The following is a 23523-nucleotide window of genomic DNA, read 5'->3' as shown; positions in this document are numbered from 1 at the left end:
TATTGAAAACAATTTCACGTGTTGTCACAGTTATGGAGTGCAACCGAGCGCGAAAACAGTGCAAAAGTATCTTGTGTTTTTGTTCGTTTCTTGTGGTTAGAAACGAAAATAAGTGTAGGGTTAGTTTTACAAATTACATAAATGTAAACACAAGGTTACATAAAAAATAGTAGGCCAAATTAATATATAATTTCTGTATTTGCATCCTAGCTGCAATGTGTGAACCGCTGTTTTCGTGAAGAAGCCTTATTTTGTTGTTATTTGTTCAAGAAGCAATGTTAAGTGATGCCGAGAAATTTATCTGATGCGTGTTGGAGCAGTGATGACAGCAGCTTCGGATGGGTAGATATGGAAGATATAGAACCTGCTGCGTCCAAGAAAACTAATACAGTTGAAGAGAGGATTTCAGAAACTGAAGACGATTCTAGTGATGATTCTGACAATACACAGTTTGACTCTGAAAGTAAGAACAGGCCCGTACTAAAACATGAACGAGAGCAAAAAGAGAACCAGAAAAGAAACGATCCAGTATCCACCAACATATCACAAGGGCGAGTTAAAAATGACGTTAGTGAGGATTCTGACAGTACACAGTTTGACCTAGAATTTGACAACAGACCTGTAGTGAAAGATGCAATAAGGTCAAAAGGAAATAATCCATTGAATGTAAACGGGGACCAATTAAAACACCATGAAACTAATAACTCAAGTAACCATGAAACTTCAGAAAACAGTGCTTCTGCGGAATCTGGAAGCGAATCTAGTGATGACAGTGACAAAAAGGAACTGAAACCATTTACAAAAAGTCTACTAGTTAAGAAGGAGAGACGTTCACACGTATTGTCAGACGACAGTGAAGTTGATTCTTCACCTTTGAAAACAAGGTTGAGGGTTAAATCAGAGTCAGGAACAACACAGCAGACTACAAAAGGAGACAAGCATGTCCCATTGATAGAAGGTGTTCTCTTAGACACTGTACAACCATTGTCGTTAGATATTGGTGATAATGAAGATGTATGGATTGTGCAGTGCCCTAATGAAATGTCAGAAGCAACGTTGAAAGGAAAAACATTGAATTTTAATGGAATTTCTTGTGCAGAACAGTTTGAAGGCAGTGTGTTAGTGACTGCTAATACAAAGCCAATGAATCTCCTGCTGCCTAAAAGTCCATTGAAACTTACAAGTCTAACGCCAGCAGGACACATCATTTTTAAAGAGAAGGTACTGTATGAATAAAAATAGCACTTCTTGATGTTACTGTCCCAGAATATTATTATAGTGATAATTGTGTGTGTTGATAATTATAATATGGCATATAAAGTCACAGTGGAATAGTTAACTGTTTTTTAACAATAATCCATTTGCATTTTTTCGTATGTTATTCTTTTGCTCAAAATGCAGGCAGTGTTGTTGGTTTAGCATTAGAATCATTAAAGTTAGGTAACTTGATTGCAAAGATCCGAGGCAGTACATGGCAATTAGTAACAGTACACAATTAAAATGTTTTCTAGGGACTGTGATAATAATGTGTAGGAAACTGAGTAAAAATTGCTTCCAGCTTATATGTTGTGAAACTATTATGGTTGGAAGCTGGCAGCTTGATTGTGAGTTGGCGAAACCAATGGGGGTATTGTGGCACTTTATTTTACAGGTCCAGCTTGATCACACACACTTTTACACTTCACAATTGATTGTTTCATCTACTGCCATCTTAAGATAAAAAAATATTCTCATTTAGGTATCAACATCAAATTATACATGTAGGTACATTGTGTTGGGGCCGCTCCTGTTCCTTATTTATATAAATGATATGCCCTCTAGTATTATGGGTAGCTCTAAAATATTTCTGTTTGCTGATGACACTAGCTTGGTAGTAAAGGACGTTGTGTTTCAAGTAGTGCAGTACATGACCTCAGTTCATGGCTTGTAGAAAATAAACTAACGTTAAATCACAGTAAGACTCAGTTTTTACAGTTTCTGACACACAATTCAACAAAACCTGACGTTTTAATCTCACAGAACAGGCATATGATTAGTGAAACTGAACAGTTCAAATTCCTAGGTGTTCAGATAGATAGTAAGCTGTTGTGGAAAGCCCACATTCAGGATCTTGTTCAAAGACTTAATACTGCCATTTTCACTATTCGAACGATATCGAAAGTGAGTGATACTTCGACACGTAAATTAGTCTACTTTGCTTATTTTCATTCACTTATGTCATATGGTATTATGTTTTGGGGTAACTCTTCCCATTCTAGAAGGATATTTTTGGCTCAGAAACGGGCGGTTTGGGCAATAAGTGGTGTGAGTTCACAATCCTCTTGTCGACCTCTGTTCACGAGCCTGGGTATATGTATATTCCTTATTGTCGTTTCTTGTTACCAGTATTAGTTTATTTCCAACAATAAGCAGCTTTCACTCGGTTAATACTCGGCAGAAATCAAACCTCCATTTGGATCGGACTTCCTTAACTCCTGTGCAAAAAGGTGTGCAGTATACTGCTGCATCCATTTTCAATAAGCTGCCACTTGAATTCAAAAATCTTCCACGTGCTTTCAAATCGAAACCGAAGAGTTTCCTCATGGGTCACTCCTATTCTGTCGAGGAGTTCCTTGAAGAATTAAGCTGGTTCTCATTGTATTGCTGATAGCGTTTGCTTAAACTTATGGACTGATTTTCTTTCAGGTTCATGAACATTTATTTTTATCTGTTATTACTTTTATGTTGTAATTTAATGTACTGACATGTTCCATGACCTTGGAGATTTGCTCCTCAATTTGGTCCTATGGAACTTGACATGTAAATAAATAAATAAGTACCCTGGTCGTAGTGACTGACTGATCTGTAGCTTAGAATGTTTGAAAAATATGGCACTGATAACACTTTATGGTCACCATGTTGCTTATGGTGTGTGCCTCATGTTTCCTGCAGCACAGACCAAAGTTGATGACTCATTTCAAATAGGCCTATTCGTCTTTATCCAAGTACTTTAGAGAAATATGCAGTAACAATATTATGTAAAGCTTATAACTGAATATGCAGAAATGTCTTTAGAGATTTTGGGATTCTTATGTCTTGCTGTCAATCCATTTGCTCCATAGTGTTATTTGTGATTAACTAGTGAATCCACTGTGCTTTACAGGTAGGCCTACCTAAATATGTATGGAAATTGGATGTACATCCTAATCCTCCCCCCCCCCCCCTCTCTCTCTCTCTCTCTCTCTCTCTCTCTCTCTCTCTCTCTCTCTCTCTCTCTCTCTCTCTCTCTCTCTCTCTCTCTACCTATCTCTATCTCTCTATCTATATCCATCACCTTCTCTCCTGTCTCTCTGTCAATCTCCTCATGCCCCTGTCTCTCTCCATCTCTTTCTCGCTCTTTGTTCATCTCCTCCTTCCACTTCTCTCTGTTCTTTCCACTCCCCCCCCCCCCCCACCCTCTGTCATCTGTCTTCTCTTCTCTCTGAGATCTCTAGGAGCTGGGAGTGGCTGTGGCATAGGAACAGGCCAGATTATTACCTATATTTGAGTGGATGCAGAATGATACTTTGGGAGGCTGGGAAGGATTGTGGGTAGCACATTCCATGTTTACAAGCGTGATGGTAGACAGTTGAAGCTCTGTCAAAGGATGTGGTTTCAGATGTTCCAGTACAGGATTGTACTGGCTGATGGAGGTGCTCCTTTTCAGCTATTTCTTGAAGGTAGTGCAAGGATTGAGAGTGTGTGAGGACCTGATGCAGAAAATTTGCCTGTGGACTAGGTGTGAGGAATACTGTCAGTCTGTGAAGGCCTTAGTGAGACCTTCAGCATACTGTGTAGGGGAATTCTCATATCTGCAGGTGCACTGCCATAGAAAGTCAGAGTATGGGAGTAATTTTTAGGTGTGGGAGAGATGACAGTTGTCAAAATCTATGTATTGTTGGTGGTTAGTGGGCTTGATTTGGACAGAGGTATGGATGGAGCCACCAGAAAGGTGAAAGTCAGTGTGGAGGAATGTGTCTCTTGGGGTTGAGGAGAACCAGATGAAGCATATGAGTGAGAAACTGTTAGGACTGTGAAGGAATGAGGATAGTGTGTCTGGGCCTCAGGTCCAGATCATGAAGATATCACCTATGAACTTGAAGCAGAAAAGGTTTGTGTGGTTTTGAGATATTATAAGGAAGGCTTCCTCTAGACGACCTTAGGAGGTTGCTATGCGGGTGCCTATGGAGATGCCACAGTGGCTGTGTATTTACCCTCAGAAGAGAAGTTGTTTGTGTGATGATATAATAGTTAGATGCATGAGGAATGAGGTGATAGATTTGGGACCAGAAGGACAGTGGGAGAGGTTGTTTTTGATAGCAGAAGGACCATGGGCATGGGGGATGTTTGTGTGTAGTGAGGCAACATCAGCAGTTATTAATAGGGATCTGGTGGTAATGGGATGAAGAGGGTGGAGAGCCAGTGAAGGAAATGTTTTGGTTCTTTAATATTAGAAGCTAGGCTACACACATTTGTTTTGAAGTGTTGGTTGACAAGAGTGGAGATTCTTTCACAGTAACCAGCTACAATGGGGTGTCCAGGATTATTAGGTTTTTGGATTTTGGGAAGCAAGTAGGTGACTATGGGGAAGGTCATTTGAGTGGGCAGGGAAATAGTTTTGCCATAAATATTTGGAGATGGCCCTACAAATTTGAGTAGGGATTAAAGGTTATGTTGGACTTTTGGTAGGAGAGGGGGAGGGTCAAGGTTGGGTACTGGTATGAATTGGAAGAGGCAAGGTTAAGTGTCAGGATTAGGTTGGTTTTTGTTGGAAGGTCTGATAGCAAAACGTGTTTCCACTATGTAGGATACGGGAAGGAGGAGATTAGGTCTGAGTCCAGCACGAGTGAATTTTTGAGTGTGGCTGAAGGTGATGCCTTTGAATAACCCTAAAACTTATGTAAGATTGAAGCTTTTTGGTGGATAGGTTGAAAACACCATTTTAGGTTTGTTTAGGGTCTGCATTTTGTGAAGTGTTGGGAATTTTAGGGCTTTGGCAGAAAAGAAGAGGTAGACTGTGTCTGGGTGCTGTGAGGGTTTGACTAGGGGATTCACTGAGGAGAAGAGGGAGGGTGGAATAGGTATTGATGAGTAGTGGTGCTCCAAGGTGGGAATAGATTGTCAATAAGTCTTATAATGTTTGGAAGTGATATCTGCAGTGCTCTTCCAGATGTTGAAGAGTGAGAGTTTCAATTTGGGATATATGGTTTTGGTAGTTGGGATTGCACAGTAACAGTATCTTGCTGAAGGAGCAGATGTCATCCAGAGATAACTGTATCATGGAGGTTTGTTTCTGTAGTATCAAGTAAGTTAGGGTCACAGACTGTCAGAATGAAAATCTGAAGTTCATTGTGAGAGGAAGTGTGGCATTCAGAGAGGGATGGTTAGGCCATTTGGGGAGATTCCATGGCTTGGACGTACAATGCTGTTTAGTTAAGGTTCCAAGTATATCTCATTGGCAATACTGTTCAGGAATGGCTCAAAGGCAGACTCAGCCTTTTCTGAGGTCTCAAAATGATATCCACAAGTGACTCTTTTTTGCAGTGAATATGTAGTGCGTAGTGGGGCGTTACCAAATAGTTTTATCTTGTGATTTCGGTTTTACATATCTTATGGAAAAGAATGACCATGAGAGCAGTTGTTTTTTATTTTTTGTGACAATGATTTTGTATCAGCTGGTCTGCCTCATGTATCGTTATATACAAATGGTTTATAAAAGTTAAGCTACATTCATATCCAATGATGGCACCTTCAGTTTGTTAGTACATCTTCGTATTTTTGTGGGATGTTGACTAATCCATCTTTGAGAAGAGAGATAAATTGTATTGATGTAGAAATTGGATATAGAGTGAAATAGAACTATGTTGATTTAGCATGACCCACTTCTCAAGACATTGCCATTTTCCCATAATGTAAATAGGCATGTTCTTATGGTGAACAAAATTCTGAAAGTGCTTGGTTTTTTTTTTATGCTTCCCCAGAATTGTTTGTAAACCAGAGAGAAGTGTCCACCAGTTTTCCAATATGTTGCATATTCCATAGTGATTTTAGTGACTTAATATATGTACTCTCTTTGATCTAAGTGCACACCAAACTTTTAGCCACACCCCTAGCTTCCTTCACATTTTATGGGCGTAGTGGGAGGGTTCAGAAAATGTGACTGTCCATTATCTTCAGGTTAAAACCTCATTTTTTAGCTTTTTAAGAGCATTTTTTCTGAAAGTAAACCCAGCAAGCTTAAAATGCTGAGCATTTATTTTCTGAAAATTCTGATGTATCATTGTAACCATGAGTACTTGCAGGTAGGGACATATGATATCCTCTTCTTTCAGTCTCAGACAACAAATAAGTTTTCTTCTGTAATGATTTTTTGCTGAACATTTGAACTATGTTTCGCCTCCAAGACAGTTCCGTTTGCGTCTGGGTTTGCCTGCCCAACACAAGAAATGTAAATGAAGTAGTTCTCAAACATGCAAAATTTAAGCATACGATTTAAGTTCGAGTAACAGAATTAATAATGAAGTGGTTCAAATTCTTCTTTCTTACCTCCCTAGACCAAATACCTTTGTTATTTGCAGTTATTCTATGTTTATGAGAAGTTATCATGCATTTTGTGCTGTGCATCTGATCAGCCAATTAATTTGAAGACACTGGCAGTAACTTATCTGTCAGTTAAATTTTTCTCAGTAGATTTGTTGAACATGTGGCTCTTGGATTTGTTGCAAGCTGGCATTGTGTAAATCATACAGTACTGCACTGAGACAACTACTCAATGTCTTAGGTTAGTTGTGCTGGTGACTGCTGGAAAGTTCATGTAGTCTCAGTGAAATATTGTGAGACTTACACACTGTGACTTTGTGGCAGATCCAAAAAACCATATTTAAAATAAATACAGAAAACTGCAAACAGTTGTTATGTTTTCAGTGTAATAATTGGCAGCATTAAACCATACTTTTGTCCTACACACAGCTCAGCAACGTTATTTGAGAGACAGTGCTTCCATAATCAGGTTGTAAAACTCATGAAGTAAAAGGCCAAAAATCCAAAAAACAGTTGTAGCACTGATAAAATAAAATGGAACAGAAATGAACTGCACTATGGTTCCTTGTCTTAGATTAAAACTGACAACTGCTGTCAGCGGCTGTCCCATCTCAAACCGCACACTGCACCAGGCCACATCCTGCTGATCTGCTGAGTGCTCCAGGAGTGCAAAGTTGATACTTCTGTAAAAGTCGGGGGGTGGTTGTCGTGAACTGACATGTCTGCGGTATTTTTGCGTAAGCGTAAGTGTAACTGTTGGCTCAACCATAATGCTGTTCTGTTGGTTGCCCACATTTTCCTCTTTTCTTAAGTCTGCGGTCATCAACCTCTACCTTTTTCGTCTGAGAGGCATTGAAAATTTGTAACTATGTACCTGCCTGAAAATAATTCTGCAAAGGCTTTAATAAATCTCATTCCAGTGTCATTATCTTGCACATTCAGAATATTGACATGCTTTTCTTAATAAATGGTGATTCTTCCAGCAATTCGAGTTTCCTCCCTTTCTTTTCTGTGTGAAATTTCCAAGTCATCTTCCGTTTCCCCAAGGGTACGGCCTGTGTCACATACATGCTACACTACAGTTGATTTCTCATAGTTACTCATTCTGACTGCATCTTTATTTTCTGGTATCTGATCAGAAATGTTCTTCCCATCTGTCCAATATACTTTGCATCACAGGATGCAAGTTATCTATCTTTTTACTAATGTCATGTTTCAGGTTGTATCTTGCTTGATTGTTTGGCTGGAATACTATTTCAACACTGTGTGGTTTAGAATGTGAAGAGTGTTACTATACCACTTTTCATATTTTCTTCACTTTTCCTCTCCGTTCTTATTACCTTTGCACAGAAATTTATTTACAATTTCTGCATTGTAACTGTTATTAACCAGTATCATCTTGATGGTGTTTAGTTCTCTCTATCCTTCCTGCTCAGTGGCATGTTGACAGCCCTGTGCACTAAACTACAGAAGGTAACTTCTTTATAAGCCTGTGGATGACATGATTAATCAGGAATCACAGCATGAGTTGTTGTGTTTCCAGTAAAATGCAAATGCTTGCTTATTGCCGTGCCTTTAAATGTTCAAATCAAGTTATTTCAAATTGGTGTCAGTGTTATGCTCCACAGTAAACTTAATGTTTCTAGGTGCCACACTGAACTTTTCTTTCTTCCTTTCTTTCCTCCGCCCCCCCCCCCCCCCCCCCTCAAAGAACCAACGTCCAACAACAAAGTATTGTGTGTGGTGTAATGTTTGTAAAGAAACAATTTCATGCCAATGGCTTGGTTGCACAATAAAACTTCATCATTGAGGTCGTTGATAAAAATAGAAATAGTCCCTGAAATGGTGGAACCCAAAGGTAAACCATGTTTTGAGTATGGTTTTTTTTGTGACCTATAGTCCAAAGACTATTTGATGCATCTGTGCATGCTACTTTATCCTGTGCAAGCCACTTCATCTCCAAATAACTACTACAACCTACAGCCTTCTGAATCTGCTTACTTTATTCATCTCCTGATCTCCCTCTGTGATTTTTACCTCAAAAACTTGTGATGTCTCAGAATGCATCATATCAACTAATCACTTCATTGAGTCAGGTTGTGTCACAAATTTCTTTTCTTCCCAATTCTATTCGGTATCTCCTCATTAGTTACACGATCTACCCATCTAATGTTCGACATTCTTCAGTAGCACTACATTTCAAAAACTTCTCTTCTTGATTTGTGTAAACTGTTTATTGTCCATGTTTCACTTCCATACAAGGCTACAGTCCATACAAATACTATCAGAAAAGAGTTTTATATTCAAAACTTATGATTAAAAATGAAATAGTTAAAACTGTAATGATCTGTAAAAATTCAGTGAATGGAAATGGTCTCTTGCCATGTAATTTTGCTGTATTTAAGAAAAAAAATTTATGATAATTTTGATTGTTTCCTTAAACCAAATATTGGAATTTAAATTCTTAACATCCATTGAAACCAAATAGGAAGAGTCGGTGACTGATTTGAGTCGGTGACTGATTTCTCCTTAATTTTGTAAATCAGAGTCATACTATTTCTCACCAAATAGTTGTTCTCAAAGATGCAAGTTTTTTTTAAGAATTTTTTGAGCAATATAGTTTTCTTATAGGCTGGGCTGATTCTACAATTCACTATTAATTTAGGTGCAGTTGAATTCATACTTAAGTACTTCTTTTTTGGTGGTGGTAACTAAAGGACTTAAGCTTAGTACTGAGCTGCCGTTTAACAAAAGGATGGTGAAGAAAATGGTCATTCTCAATCAAATGACAACATAAGTTGTCAGATTAAATAATAATAAAATCAGTCATGTCAGCCAAAAGTAGCTAAGCATGTTTAAACAGAATTGAACAAGCAAATAAAAATAATGAGGCTAAAACCAACCAATTAAGCATCAGCTCCATAAATACAAAATTTACTGAATTTCTTCCTAATGAGTGCTGAAAAAGATTATGCTTCAGTATGAATCCAGCTGGACCTTAATTACGGTCACAGCTGAAAATATGCCATCCAGTTTTTCCAGTAGTGAAAGACAACGATACTGCTTCACAGAATTCACTTACACCATTGAGAATAAGTATTTGTTCAGCAATACTGTGGCTCCAATTAATGAAATTAAAGAGAAACCAGTGATTGACTCTTCCCATTTGATTTCACTGTATATTAAGAATTTGTACCCCAATGTTCTGTTTAAGGAAATGATCAAAATAGTCAGAAGAAATTTCCTTAGATACAGTGAAATTTATTGGCAAGAGACAATTGAATTCACTGAACTTGTACAGCTGATTACATGTTTTAACTTTTAATCATATATTTTATATTCAAAATGATTGTTTAGTCATGGGGTCCAGCATTTCAGGGATTATGTCTAGAAGATAGTTTTAAAGCCTGACCAAGCCAATAGGTAAAGTTGTTTTTTTTACAGATGTTGATGGTACTGAGGAAGATGTAGAAGAAACAGTAAAAAAGTTAGACGTCCGTAGAAACATTTAGTTTACTGTGAAGCATGAAACTGGCACTAATTTGTAACACAACAAATTGAACGTTTGAAGGCAGGGCAGTGAGCGAGTGATTATCATTTACTGTAACTGACAACAACTGCTGCTGTGATTCCCAATTACTTATGCCACCCACAGGCTTATAAAGAATCTTCCTTCCGTAGTTTAATGCACAGGGCACTTAACATGCCACTGAGCAGGAAGGATAGAGAGACGAAACTACACAACATCATGATGATTCCAGTTAATGATGGTTACAATGTAGAAATTATAAATAAATTGCTGCACAAAGGTAATAAGAACAGAAAGAAAAAGTGAAGAAAAAATGAAAAGTGTCAATATGTCCTATTATGGAATGTCTCGCAAAAGATTGCCAACATTTTTAAACCACATGGTGTGAAAGTGGCATTCCAGACAGACCATCTGGTGAGGTATAACCTTAAGCATGATGTCAGTAAAAAGATAAATAAGTTGCATCCTGAGATGTAAAGTATATTAGACACACAGGAAGAACATTTTTGATTGGATACCAGAAAAATAAAGATGCATTCAGACTGAGTAACTATGACAAAACAGCTGTTGCTAATCGTGTATGACACAGGCCTTACCCATGAGGAAATAGAAGATGACTTGGAAATATTACTCAAAGAAAGGAAAGGAAGGCAACTCGACTTTCTGGGAGAATCGCCATTTATAAAGAGAAACATGTCAATATTCTGAATATACAAGGTAATTACACTGGAATGAGATTTTGTAAAGCCTTTGTAGAATTATTTTCAGCCAGATACATAATTGTAAATTTTCAATGCCTATTCGACGAAGTAGCTAGTAGCTGATGACCATAGACTTAGAAAAAGAGAAAAATGTGAGCAATCATTGGAACAGTATTATGGTTGAGTCAACAGCTGCACTTGTGCAATAATTTTGCATACATGTCAGTTCACAGCAACTCTCCGACCTCTGCAGAACCATCAACTTTGCACTCCTGGAGCGCTCAACAGATCAGCAGGATACAGCCTTGTGAAGTGTGTGGTATGAGATTTGACGGCCATTGACAGTTTTTATGTAAGACAAGGACCTATAGGATAACAAGTTTTTATTGTATTTTATTTTATGAATGCTGCAATTGGGTTGTAGACTTTTTATCCATTTAATGTCATGAGCCATGTTCTACAACCTGGTGACGAGAGATTGCCTCTTGAGATATGTTGTTCAGCTGTGTCTAGGACAAAAATATGGCAGAATGCTACCAATTCTTACTGTAACATCAACCATATATTCAGTAGTGTGTGTGTTGGCTATAGTGACAGGGCAACAAAAATAAGATAGCATGTCTATTCAAACTTTATGTACTATTATTAATTATTTCTTACACTAGAAGCCTCGCATTTTATAGACTTTGTTTGTGAATTATTGTATAAAAATAACATATTCTCTGTAGAGAGATTAGGTCATGCATAAATCCAAGAGAAAGGTGAAACTTTTCAACCTGGTACAGACATAGCCCCCATGAACCATGGACCTTGCCGTTGGTGGGGAGGTGTGCGTGCCTCAGCGATACAGATGGCCATATCGTAGATGCAACCACAATGGAGGGGGTATCTGTTGAGAGGCTAGACAAATCTGTGGTTTGCTGGTACTGCAAACGGCTGAAAGCAAGGGGAAACTACAGCCGTAATTTTTCCCGAGGGCATGCAGCTTTACTGTATGGTTAAATGATGATGGCGTCCTCTTGGGTAAAATATTCCGGAGGTAAAATAGTCCCCTATTCAGATCTCCGGGCAGGGACTACTCAAGAGGACGTCATTATCAGGAGAAAGAAAACTGGCCTTCTACGGATCGGACCGTGGAATGTCAGATCCCTTAATCGGGCAGGTAGGTTAGAAAATTTAAAAAGGTTAAAGTTAGATATATTGGGAATTAGTGAAGTTCAATAGCAGGAGGAAGAAGACATTTGGTCAAGTGAATACAGGGTTATAAATACAAAATCAAATAGGGGTAATGCAGGAGTAGGTTTGATAATGAATAAAAAAATAGGAGTGCGGGTAAGCTACTAAAACAGCATAGTGAACACATTATTGTGGCCAAGATAGACACGAAGCCCATGCCTACTACAGTAGTACAAGTTTATTTGCCAACTAGCTCCTGCAGATGATGAAGAAATTGATGAAATGTATGATGAGATAAAAGAAATTATTCAGGTAGTGAAGGGAGACAAAAATTTAATAGTCATGGGTGACTGGAATTCGAGAGTAGGAAAAGGGAGAGAAGGAAACATAGTGGGTGAATATGGATTGGGGGAGAGAAATGAAAGAGGAAGCCACCTGGTAGAATTTTGCACAGAGCATAACTTAATCATAGCTAACACTTGGTTCAAGAATCATAAAAGAAGGTTGTATACATGGAAGAATCCTGGATATACTAGAAGGTATCAGATAGATTATATAATGGTAAGACAGAGATTTAGGAACCAGGTATTAAATTGTATGACATTTCCAGGGACAGATGCGGACTCTGACCACAATCTATTGGTTATGAACTGTAGATTAAAACTGAAGAAACTGCGAAAAAGTGGCAATTTAAGGAGATGGGACGTGGATAAACTGACTAAACCAGAGGTTGTACAGAGTTTCAGGGAGAGCATAAGGGAACAATTGACAGGAATGTGGGAAAGAAATACAGTAGAAGAAGAATGGGTAGCTCTGAGGGATGAAGTAGTGAAGGCAGCAGAGGATCAAGTAGGTAAAAAGATGATAGCTAATAGAAATCCTTGGGTAACAGGAGAAATATTGAATTTAATTGATGAAAGGAGAAAATATAAAACACAGTAAATGAAGCAGGCAAAAAGGAATACAAACGTCTCATAAATGAGATCGACAGGAAGTGCAAAATGGCTAAGCAGGGATGGCTGGAGGACAAATGTAAGGATGTAGAGGCATATATCACTAGGGGGAAGATAGATATTGCCTACAGGAAAATTTAAGAGACCTTTGGAGAAAAGAAAGCCACTTGTATGAATATCAAGAGCTCAGATGGAAACCCAGTTCTAAGCAAAGAAGGGAAAGCAGAAAGGTGGAGGGAGTATATAGAGGGTCTATACAAGGGCGATGTGCTTGAGGACAATATTATGGAAATGGAAGAGAATGTAGATGAAGATGAAATGGGAGACAAGATATTGTGTGTAAAGTTTGACAGAGCACTGAAAGACCTGAGTCAAAACAAGGTCCCGGGAGTAGACAACAATCCATTGGAACTACTGACGGCCTTGGGAGAGCCAGTCCTGACAAAACTCTACCATCTGGTGAGAAAGATGTATGAGCCAGGCGAAATACCCTCAGACTTCAAGAAGAATGTAATAATTCCAATCCCAAAGAAAGCAGGTGTTGACAGATGTGAAAATCACCGAACTATCAGTTTAATAAGTCACAGCTGCAAAATACTACCGTGAATTCTTTACACATGAATGGAAAAACTGGTAGAAGCTGACCTTGGGGAAGATCAGTTTGGATTCCATAGAAATGTTGGAACACGTGAGGCAATACTGACCCTACGACTTATTTTAGAAAATAGATTAAGGAAAGGCAAACCTACATTTCTAGCATTTGCAGACATAGAGAACGCTTTTGACAGTGTTGACTGGAATAGTCTCTTTCAAATTCTAAAGGTGGCAGGGGTAAAATACAGGGAGCGAAAGGCTATTTACAATTTGCACAGAAACCAGATTGCAGTTATAAGAGTCGAGGGACATGAAAGGGAAACAGTGGTTGGGAAAGGAGTGAGACAGGGTTGTACCCTCTCCCTGATGTTATTCAATCTGTATATTGAGCAAGCAGTAAAGGAAACAAAAGAAAAATTCGGAGTAGGTATTAAAATCCATGGAGAAGAAATAAAACCTTTGAGGTTCGCCGATGACATTGTAATTCTGTCAGGAGACAGCAAAGGACTTGGAAGAGCAGTTGAACGGAATGGACAGTGTCTTGAAAGGAGGATAGAAGATGAACATCAACAAAAGCAAAACAAGGATAATGGAATGTAGTCGAATTAAGTCGGGTGATGCTGAGGGAATTAGATTAGGAAATGAGGCTTTTAAAGTAGTAAAGTAGTTTTGGTATTTGGGGAGCAAAATAACCGATGATGGTCGGAGTAGAGAGGATATAAAATGTAGACTGGCAATGGCAAGGAAAGCATTTCTGAAGAAGAGAAATTTGTTAACATAGAGTATAGATTTAAGTGTCAGGAAGTCGTTTCTGAAAGTATTTGTATGGAGTGTAGCCATGTATGGAAGTGAAACATGGACGATAAATAGTTTAGACAAGAAGAGAATAGAATCTTTTGAAATGTGGTGCTACAGAAGAATGCTGAAGATTATATGGGTAGACCACATAACTAATGAGGAGGTATGGAATAGAATTGGGGAGAAGAGGAGTTTGTGGCACAACTTGACAAGAAGAAGGCATCAAAGGCATGTGTGAAAATGAATTTATCAACAATGATTGGTTCACTGTAGAAAAGGAATGGAGTGATTATGTGCATATATTTGTTTTTATGGATGAGATATGGGTCCAGCACTTCATCTCATAAACGAAACAGCAATCGGAACGGGGCGAGGAGGTGGTGGTCATGTATAAAAAACAGAATGTTGATTCATCAAGAGGGAAGGTTGTGGTGAATGTTTTTGATGCTGAAATGGATTAATCATGTGGATTACCTTGTGAAGTGTAAGATGATAAATAGTATATACTACACAAGTCTTGTGGATCAACTAGATAAATGAAAAATAAAATGTTGTAGGATAGCATCACGTAGGATAATGCTCTTGCCCATACAGGTGCGTGGCGATATACAGAGATATAACAATGAAAACAATCAATTTTTGACGAAATAATTTAAGTGGATGGATAAAAAATGTACCGCACATAAAAGAAGGTTGTAATTAGGCAAGCTTTCAGACCCAGTGGCTGCTTCTTCAGGCAGACGGTTGGAAGGGGAAGAAAGAGGGGGTGAAGGAAACAGACTGGAGAGGTCTAGGAAAAGGACTAGAGTTAGGGGAAAGTTACCCAGAACTGCTGGGCAGGGAAGACTTACCACTTGGGATGAGAAGGAAAGATTGATTGTTGGGGACTGCATCGGACGAGATTTGAAAACCTGAGAACTTGAAGGTGGAAGACAGGGTAATCTGCAAGACAGAGATTACTGCTTAACCAACATGCATGAGTTAATAAGAGTGAAAAGCTAAGTCCATTGTATGTAATAGTGATTTGGGGGGGGGGGGGGGTGAAAAATAAACGGGTAAGACAATGGAAGATGCAGTATACTAAAATGAAAAGTGAAGAAAAGACTAGTTACTGTGAAGATATGCTGAGATGGAAGAAATTAACATAAATTAAGGCCAGGTGTGTAGCGAGAACCAAGGACATGTTGTAGCGCTAATTCCTACCTGCGGAGTTCTGAGAAACTGGGATCTAAGTGAAGAATCCTGATGGTGCATGTGGTGAAACAGGCAATGAGGTCATGTGACCTCAGTGCCTTCAAAAAAGGGAAGGAATAAAGTTGACCAGTTGCCTAACCTGTCAAAAACTCTGGTATGTGCCTTCCCTCTAAAGAACAAGCAGGCTTCCAGGGAAGTGCATGTAGCTTGAGAGGATGTTCAGTTAAACCACATCACAGCATCTAAGTATTTAGGTGTAACAATGGATTGTATCCCTTCTTACAAAAAATCTTCATAAAGAGCAAACCAAGTGTCAACTAGAAATAACATCCATTCCAAACTAGTTGGGGTACCAACCAGAAATGCTGAAAGTTACTGCCCCGTCTCTGTGCTGCTCTGCCACAGAGTATACTTGTCCCATTTCATACAGATACAGTTGTGTTAACAAGTTGACACTTCCCTAAATGAAACATGTCAGTTCATCACTGATTGCTGGAGACCAAAACCTTGTGATAAAGTGTACTGTTTGTGAGAAATTGCTCGAACAGAAATGAGAAGAGAAGTTGCATCCATGAACGAGAGATTTAAATCACTCACCTCATGTCATTTATGGAAATCAACCAGCCCACCACCGACTGAAGTCTAGAAGTTTTCTCAATACAACCAAAAATCTGAATGAATCTCCTCAAAATGCAAGTTTTAGGGTATGGAGGATGGGAAACACTCAAATTGCTGGTTTGGTGCTACTAAATGAACATCTCCCCCACAACAAGGAATACTAGTCTAGCTGGAAATTGTTAAATAGAATTCATTCTGGTGTTAAAGTGGAGCTTCCCAAGTCTTTCAGTGCTCTGTGAATGCTGGAGTTATCAGACACCAACCCACCTCATAAACCACAGCACAAAGTCCTTCGAGTTGAGTTGGGTTGGGTGGAGGGGGGGAGGGTTGGGGGGGGGGTGTTACGATGCAACAGAGGAATAGGAAGAGTGCAGAAAGATAATTGTGGGTGAAGATTAATGAATCAAGCTAAAGTGAAATGGGCGAGTTGGTGGGGAAGGAAGGGAGTAGGAGGCATGGGAACAGGTGGGGAGGCAGGTAGGCTTGCAGAGATTGTCAGGAGCATTGCCCAATTGAAAGATATGTGGGAAGGACACTTCCCATTTATGCTTTCAGTAAAAAGCTGGTTGGCAATGATGACCACATGAAAGGCTGTGCAGAAGCTACAGCAGAGTTGATGTATGCCCTCTGAAAGCAATTGCCTTGTCCTGTTTCTGTCTCTGTTTCCCTAGCTATCACTCTCCTTTCCTTCCACCACTTCCTTTCCTGTCCCCTCCTTGTTACTCTCATCCACTTCAACCTACACAACTCCTCTTCTCATCACAGTCAGACTGCATCCCCAGGAAAATGCTGGTGTGTGGTGTGTGTGTGTGTGTGTGTGTGTGTGTGTGTGTGTGTGTGTAGACACCATCATTTGACCAAGTGAAATGTGTGCCTAGAGTAACAACACACTTTTGTCTAACTGCTGCTAGAATGAGCTAGATATTAAGTACAGTGTTTTGTGCTCAACGGTGAAAACTCTGTGCATGATACCATATGAGGTGTGGAACAACAAGAATGAAAAGTTCCATAGTTTTTCGTTGTCGTGAATTGTTGTCTTCATTATTCTTGGTGTTACCAAGATGTCTTTGGTCCTTATAATATTAGTACACATCTCTTTCTTTTCCTCTTCCCATAATTGTCCCTTGATCGCATGGTTCAATTTGTAGATCAACGGCCGTCACATTTTGATCCAATTCGTCTTTTAGATTTATGTCTTCAGTATGTATATTTTCAATGAGTGTCTCTCTCCATTGTTTCTTTGGCCTCCCCTTATGAGGTCTTCCTCCACCTGGTTTCAGCTGATATGTAGACTGTATCATTGTACCCTGTGCTGCCCTCTGTACAGTTCATTTACTCCTTATACATATGTGTAAGAGAACATAGCAGACCAAACTGTAGGAAAGTACTGACAAGCAAAGCTGTGAGTGAAGGTTGTGCTTTGTGCCTGGGTTGCTCTTTCAGTAACAGTATTATCGCACAAAAGGTAGGGCATCAGGTTCAAGTCCCAGTCTGATGCACAGTTTTAATTTACCAGGAAGTTTTAGCAGACCAAACTGCCAGAACTTAGCAACTGTCAAACATATGACAACATTACAAACACTGACACTGAGATAAGTGGGTGCAGAAAAGGAAATCAGCTAAAACTTCTAAACAGAGGAAAAGTGACTTGACATTATGGAATACCTGTATTATTTTAAATAGATTATGTGAAAGAATTTGCTCTGCTTTTTCAGAAAATGGTTATTGGCCAGATGCATATAACTGTAGATCTATATAGGTGACAGTAATAAGTTGTACAATTAATAAACTTGGTTCATGATTTCCTGTTTGTAAACTGGAAATCTCCACTGTAGGAAAAAGTGGATCTTACAAATATCCACCAGTTCATCAAAAGTATCCAGATGACAGTCAAACACTGATTAGCACCTCCCTAGTGAATGAAATAAGACCAGCTTTATTGCTGGATTGAGGACTTCCAAACTGATAGAATTCGATACAATGTTCTTGATGCAGAAGATTGAGGTTATCTTATGAAGAAAAGTGTGTTTTAGTATGAATGTGTTTAGTATGCGTAAGGGTGTCACATATATGGTCATCCAATTCCAATGACAAACACTACAACAGAGGCATTGTGTATCACAGAACAGTTTGCTGCTGAAATAAGAAGAGTTGAGCAACATATTACTCTGTCCCACATGCATATCACAAAATGAAGAAGACAATATATCAAGAGAAATTCGAGGTCATAAAAAATATGGATACAAGCTATAAGACAAATAGTAATATGCCAGCTAACAAGAAACAAAATAGAAAAAAAACCCTACTAAGTAAAAGGATGTGTTTTGCAGATTTAAAAGCAGTCCTAATCTGAAAGATCTTCGTCTTAGTGACATTCAGATAGTTTATGGCAGTCATGTGAGTAGTTAAAAAGACACTGGATACACTTTAGGAGAAACAAGTTTCAGATCCCTGCCTGGCTATCATGATTTAGGTCTTCCTAATAATACCCTACTTTACTTAAATATTTGGTGATTGAGTTCAGAATGAAGTTCATACTTGGGACCCAAATGCACCCATGGCTGAAGACTGGCTCTAAGTCAAGTCACTTCTTACTTTTATACCCGATGCTACATGTGGCACTTTGAAAATGAAATCACAGGATTAATTCCTCGAGAATATTGATGTCTTGAAACACCTTGACTCTAAATGTCAGGCAACTATCAACTGGTACGCCAAACGCAATGCTGCCCTCAGTGATCTAAGCAAATCAAAGGCAATTCCTCAACACACAGTCCATAACTGTATTAACTGGAGAAATTTTGTGCAAGTACACAGGAGGGTGTCGATGCCGGAAACATCAACAGAGTGTATTTGGGTATCAAAAAGGGCATTTGGCCCATCCCTGAGAAGGCTGCACCATTTAAGGAGATTGATGGAACGGTCATCATAGATTGTAATGACAGGTGAAGCAGGGTTGGAACGCTTTTCCAGTCTCTACTCTCCTCTGGTCAAAATCAGCCTAAAAGCAACACGAGAAATTTCTCAGTCATCAGCTTGCCTTGAGCTGGCCGCTGTGCCTACTAAGGAGGAGTTTCAGAGACCTGTTATGTGGCTTAAATGGGAGAAATGCCCTGCTAAAGAAACGCACAAGCTTGTCAGACTAACTCTGCTCCTCCCAGTGCTCTGCAACCTCTTATCGTAATGTTGGGCGGGTGTACTGTGCCGCAGGATATGCATGATGTCAACATCATCAGTCTGCACAAAGTTAAAGGTGATCACGGTTATTGCAGTTGCTACCACAGAATTTCACTGATGAGTATCACTGGAAAAGTGTTTGCTTGTGTGGTGCTGGGTAGACTAGAGGAGGCTTGGCTAGCAAATGTATCTAAAGTCTGAATGTGGATTTAGCTCAGTGATCTACTACTGATATGATCTGAACACTTCAACAAATTCAGGAAGAATGCCACTAGCAGAAGACCCCATTGTTTATTGTTTCTATCAACTTAAACAAGGCATCTGACACAGTCAGCAGGGAGGGACTGTGTACTTCACTAGTGAAGATAGGGTGCCATTCAAAGCTCTTGAAAACCAGCAGAGCTTATCGTGATGATGGAGGGTGCTGTGATATTTGGAGGAAGCACATCAGATCTATTTCTTGTGCAAAGAGGAATTTGTCAAAGCTGTGTACTGCCCTCTACCTTGTTTGGTATAACTCCTCAAAGTTGCTTTTGGCGAAACAAACATGGGCATCCATCTCCATACCATGGCTAATGGGAAACTTTACATTGTCTTGTTACTCAAATTAAGTTCTATCGTGAGGACTTATCTTTAAGTAATCTTTTATTCACTGACAACACAGCATTCATAGCACATACTCAAGACAACCATCAAAGGCTTGTGGTCAAGTTCTTGTCCATGTCTGTGAATGTAAAGAAGATCGTTACTATGGTGCAAGGACACACCAATATGACCGAGCAAGGTGGCGCAGTGGTTGGCACACTGGGATTGCATTCGGGAGGACAATGGTTCAATCCCGCCTCCGGCCATCCTGACTTAAGTTTTCCCTGTTTTCGCTAAATCGCTCCAGGCAAATGCCGGGATGGTTCCTTTGAAAGGGCACGGCCGACTTCCTTCCCTAATTCGATGAGGCCGATGACCTTCCCGTGTGGTCTCCTCCCCCAAATGACCCAACCCAACATACCAGTATGGCTGCCATAAGATGAGATGGCTTCTTGTTGATTGTAGTTGATATATTCTGCTACTTTGGTTCACTAATGATAGAATATCTTTCTCTAGATGATGAAATAAATGCAAGAATTGGCAAAGTGGAGAACACTTTCAGGAAGCTCTGCACGAAGAATCTGGAATGACAAACACCCTACAGTGACCACAAAAATTCTTGCCTATCAAGCATGCATACTGTGAGCACCTCCACGTATGGTGGTGAGGTCTGGACATCGTACGCCAAACAGGAATGAAAACTCAACATCTTTCATCTGTTGTGCTTATGAAACATTCTGGGCATTACATGGAGAGAGCATGTGACAAATGAGGTGGTCTTGAATGCTGCAAAGCTATCAAGTATCAACACCCCTCTCAAGGTATGTTGCCTGTGGTGGTGAGGACACTTACATCACATGGGCCACTCCTGCCGTCTTAGAAGCACGCCACATAGTGAGGTAGCACGTGCCAAGAGACCACCTGGAAGACCTGCTTTGCACTTTATAGATTGCATCAGATGCTATTTTATTGCATTTAATACTGGATGCAACAAACGGGAAGAGCTCATTGAAAACCAAAGCAGATGGAGAAAACTCATCAAGGAAAGCAGCAAGTTACATGATGGCACCTGGCTCAACGATTTAGTTGTGAAACAAGTGTATAGACAAATGTCTCTGGCAAACCCTTCATTTGGTGTGGTATACACGTGCCACACCAGTGGCATGCCAAGTGGGCTCTTACATTAGGCTCCTGAGATGCCAAAGAAAGTGCTTGTGTGATGCTAGTTGAATCTTCCATTTGGAGGTATGGGCCATTAATGGCGATTATAGACACATAATGAGATCAAAAGGAATTTTAACAAAAATAGTTTCGTAAGACGGTGGCATATAACAAAGAGACAAGTTATAACTTGCTACAAATGGGTCATGTTAAAAAACTGAATGCTTTCGACCTACACCTGATTCAGTTGTGCCAAAAACAATAACTGCAGTAGCAGTTGCAGGTATTACCTGTTGTGTAGTTTTGAGCATGGAGCAGTCAGCAATTGACACAACTGCACTCCTGAGAAGTGTTTCCGATGTGTTCAGCATAATTTTTCCTGTTTCTTATGCAGTCTTATACTATGGTGACACACTAGTTGTGTTATGCAGTTCTGTATTTCACTAGTTCCAGCAGTGTGTGACACTCAGAATTTGAATGTTAACAGTTAGTGCTTTAACTTTGTGGCACTGTATGCTTCCCTTCATTTATTCCACTGTCTTGAATTCCCTGCCATCTTTACTGCAAACCAACATTTTTTCCCACATTTCTCAGTTGTTTGATATATTTCTTACACTCCCAAAAAATGAGAAATATTACTTTACAAAACAAACTGGTTTTGGTTGGGGAACTGTCCTTCCATGGTGCCTCGCTAGGGACCAACCTCTAATTATGAGGGTTTTTATTGTAGTTTACTATTTCTATGTGAGACATTATTTCTGTTATTTTTGCTAAAGTAAATAAATATTAACATTTTTATTTTATTTCATTTGAACTATTGATTGACATAATCTGTTGACAAATCTTTCGTTTACTGTTAGAAAATGAACAGAGGTCACTTATTTTGAATTGCAATTTAATGTACTGTTTAATTATGCACCATTCTGTGAAAATAGCAGTAAATATTTCTTCAAATGTTTCAGGAAATGGCTTCATACATTGTTCATCCCGTATGTAATGAAGATAATTTAACATCCCTGCCAACTGGGCTGAAAGAACGTCATCCATTATTTGGTGCTGACCTTTCGTTGGTACAAAAATTGTCTTCACAACTACAGAAAAGAAAGAAGAAGAAAAAGAAGAAAAAACAAGATGTGTCTGATTTAGGATCTACATTTTGTGAGGATGAAAATGAAATGCCAGAAGCAGAAAATGGACCCAAATTTGCTAATAGCCTTGATGATTCATCAAGCCATATCAAGAAGAAAAAGAAGAAAAGAAAGCACTTGGATGAGGAAACAGTGGCTTTTAATCAAGATTCAGATACCAAAAGTCATAGTTTACACCCCTCGTTCCATTCAGGTAATAGCCCCAGAATCAAAAGTGAACAAAACATAAATGGATTTGTCATTGATGACTATGTTCAGTCAGAGCTACAACAAAAGAAACACAGGAAGGTCAAACATGAACCAGGAGAAGCAGTTTCACCAGTAATTACAAATCTTCATCCTGAATTAGCCTATGCTACCCCATCAAAGAAGAGAAAGCACAAGCATTTGGAGTGCTCCTTTGAAAATGATAGAATGGTGGCAGGAGGAACTTCAGATGAAGCAGAAAATATATTATCACAAAAAAGGAAGAAACAGAAATATGAGGATGCAAGCAATACTTCATATGATGTGTATTTCACTAGTGAAAGGACTATTGAGCCAAGTGAAAGTGTTGGAGAGAGTTCAGACCTTGTTTCACCAAAAAAGAAGAAACATCATAAATATGAGAGAGACTTTCAAAGGAAAAATATAGAGAATGTGAATAACAAATCAGATGAATTAGCTATATATTCTGAAGAAATGACTTTGGATCCTGGTACAGATGGTTTGTTGCATACTGGCAAGAAGAAAAAGAAGAAAATCAAAGAGAATGACACTGAATCAGTGGTCAGTCCTAATATCAAAACAAATTCAGATATAAATTTTATGTCTACCAAGAAAAAGAAGAAACTGAAAACTGAGAATAGTGACAGACATTTAGGGCAGCTGAGTTTTGATGCTACAGACACAAAGAAGAGTGTGTCTGATGATACAGGTGCTGACTTTGATTATTTTGATGATAATAGAAAAAAACTACACAAAGAAGAAAGAAGAAAGTTTGAAGAGACAGGATACTCAGCTGAATCTTCAGGAGAAAATTTGACTCATAGTAAGTTTTTCAAGCACACACCCAACAACAGTCTTTTGAAGCAAGAGACAAGTTATGCTGATCATTCTCCAGTAATAGATGTGCACCAGAAAAAGAAAAAGAAGAGAAAATCAGAGTGATGTTTTTCCAGGTTACCTTAACATTGTAAGGTAATTTAATGTTAATACGGAACATTAGAAGACTGGTGCTAAAATGTTACTTTTTCTTTGAGCAGCAGAAGAAAGGTGCATTGACTTGTTTTTCTGTATTGATTATACTGACCAGTGAACCGGAAAGTAAATTGGCGTACTATTTGTTTTAA

The 23523-nt window shown here is 39.0% G+C and overlaps 1 protein-coding gene across 1 annotated transcript; it reads left to right on the top strand.

Moving 5' to 3' along the window:
* On the top strand, positions 1–23523 carry LOC126161803 (uncharacterized). Its single transcript, XM_049917894.1, has 2 exons — positions 1–1221; positions 22007–23523. The coding sequence occupies exons 1-2, from the start codon at positions 286–288 to the stop codon at positions 23339–23341; spliced, it is 2271 nt and encodes a 756-aa protein (XP_049773851.1). The 5' UTR covers positions 1–285; the 3' UTR covers positions 23342–23523.

The sequence above is a fragment of the Schistocerca cancellata genome, chromosome 2 (genome assembly GCF_023864275.1).
Source record: "Schistocerca cancellata isolate TAMUIC-IGC-003103 chromosome 2, iqSchCanc2.1, whole genome shotgun sequence".
Classification (NCBI taxonomy): domain Eukaryota; kingdom Metazoa; phylum Arthropoda; class Insecta; order Orthoptera; family Acrididae; genus Schistocerca; species Schistocerca cancellata.
Note: the sequence above shows the minus strand (reverse complement) of the source record. Positions and strands in the feature narration are given on the sequence as shown.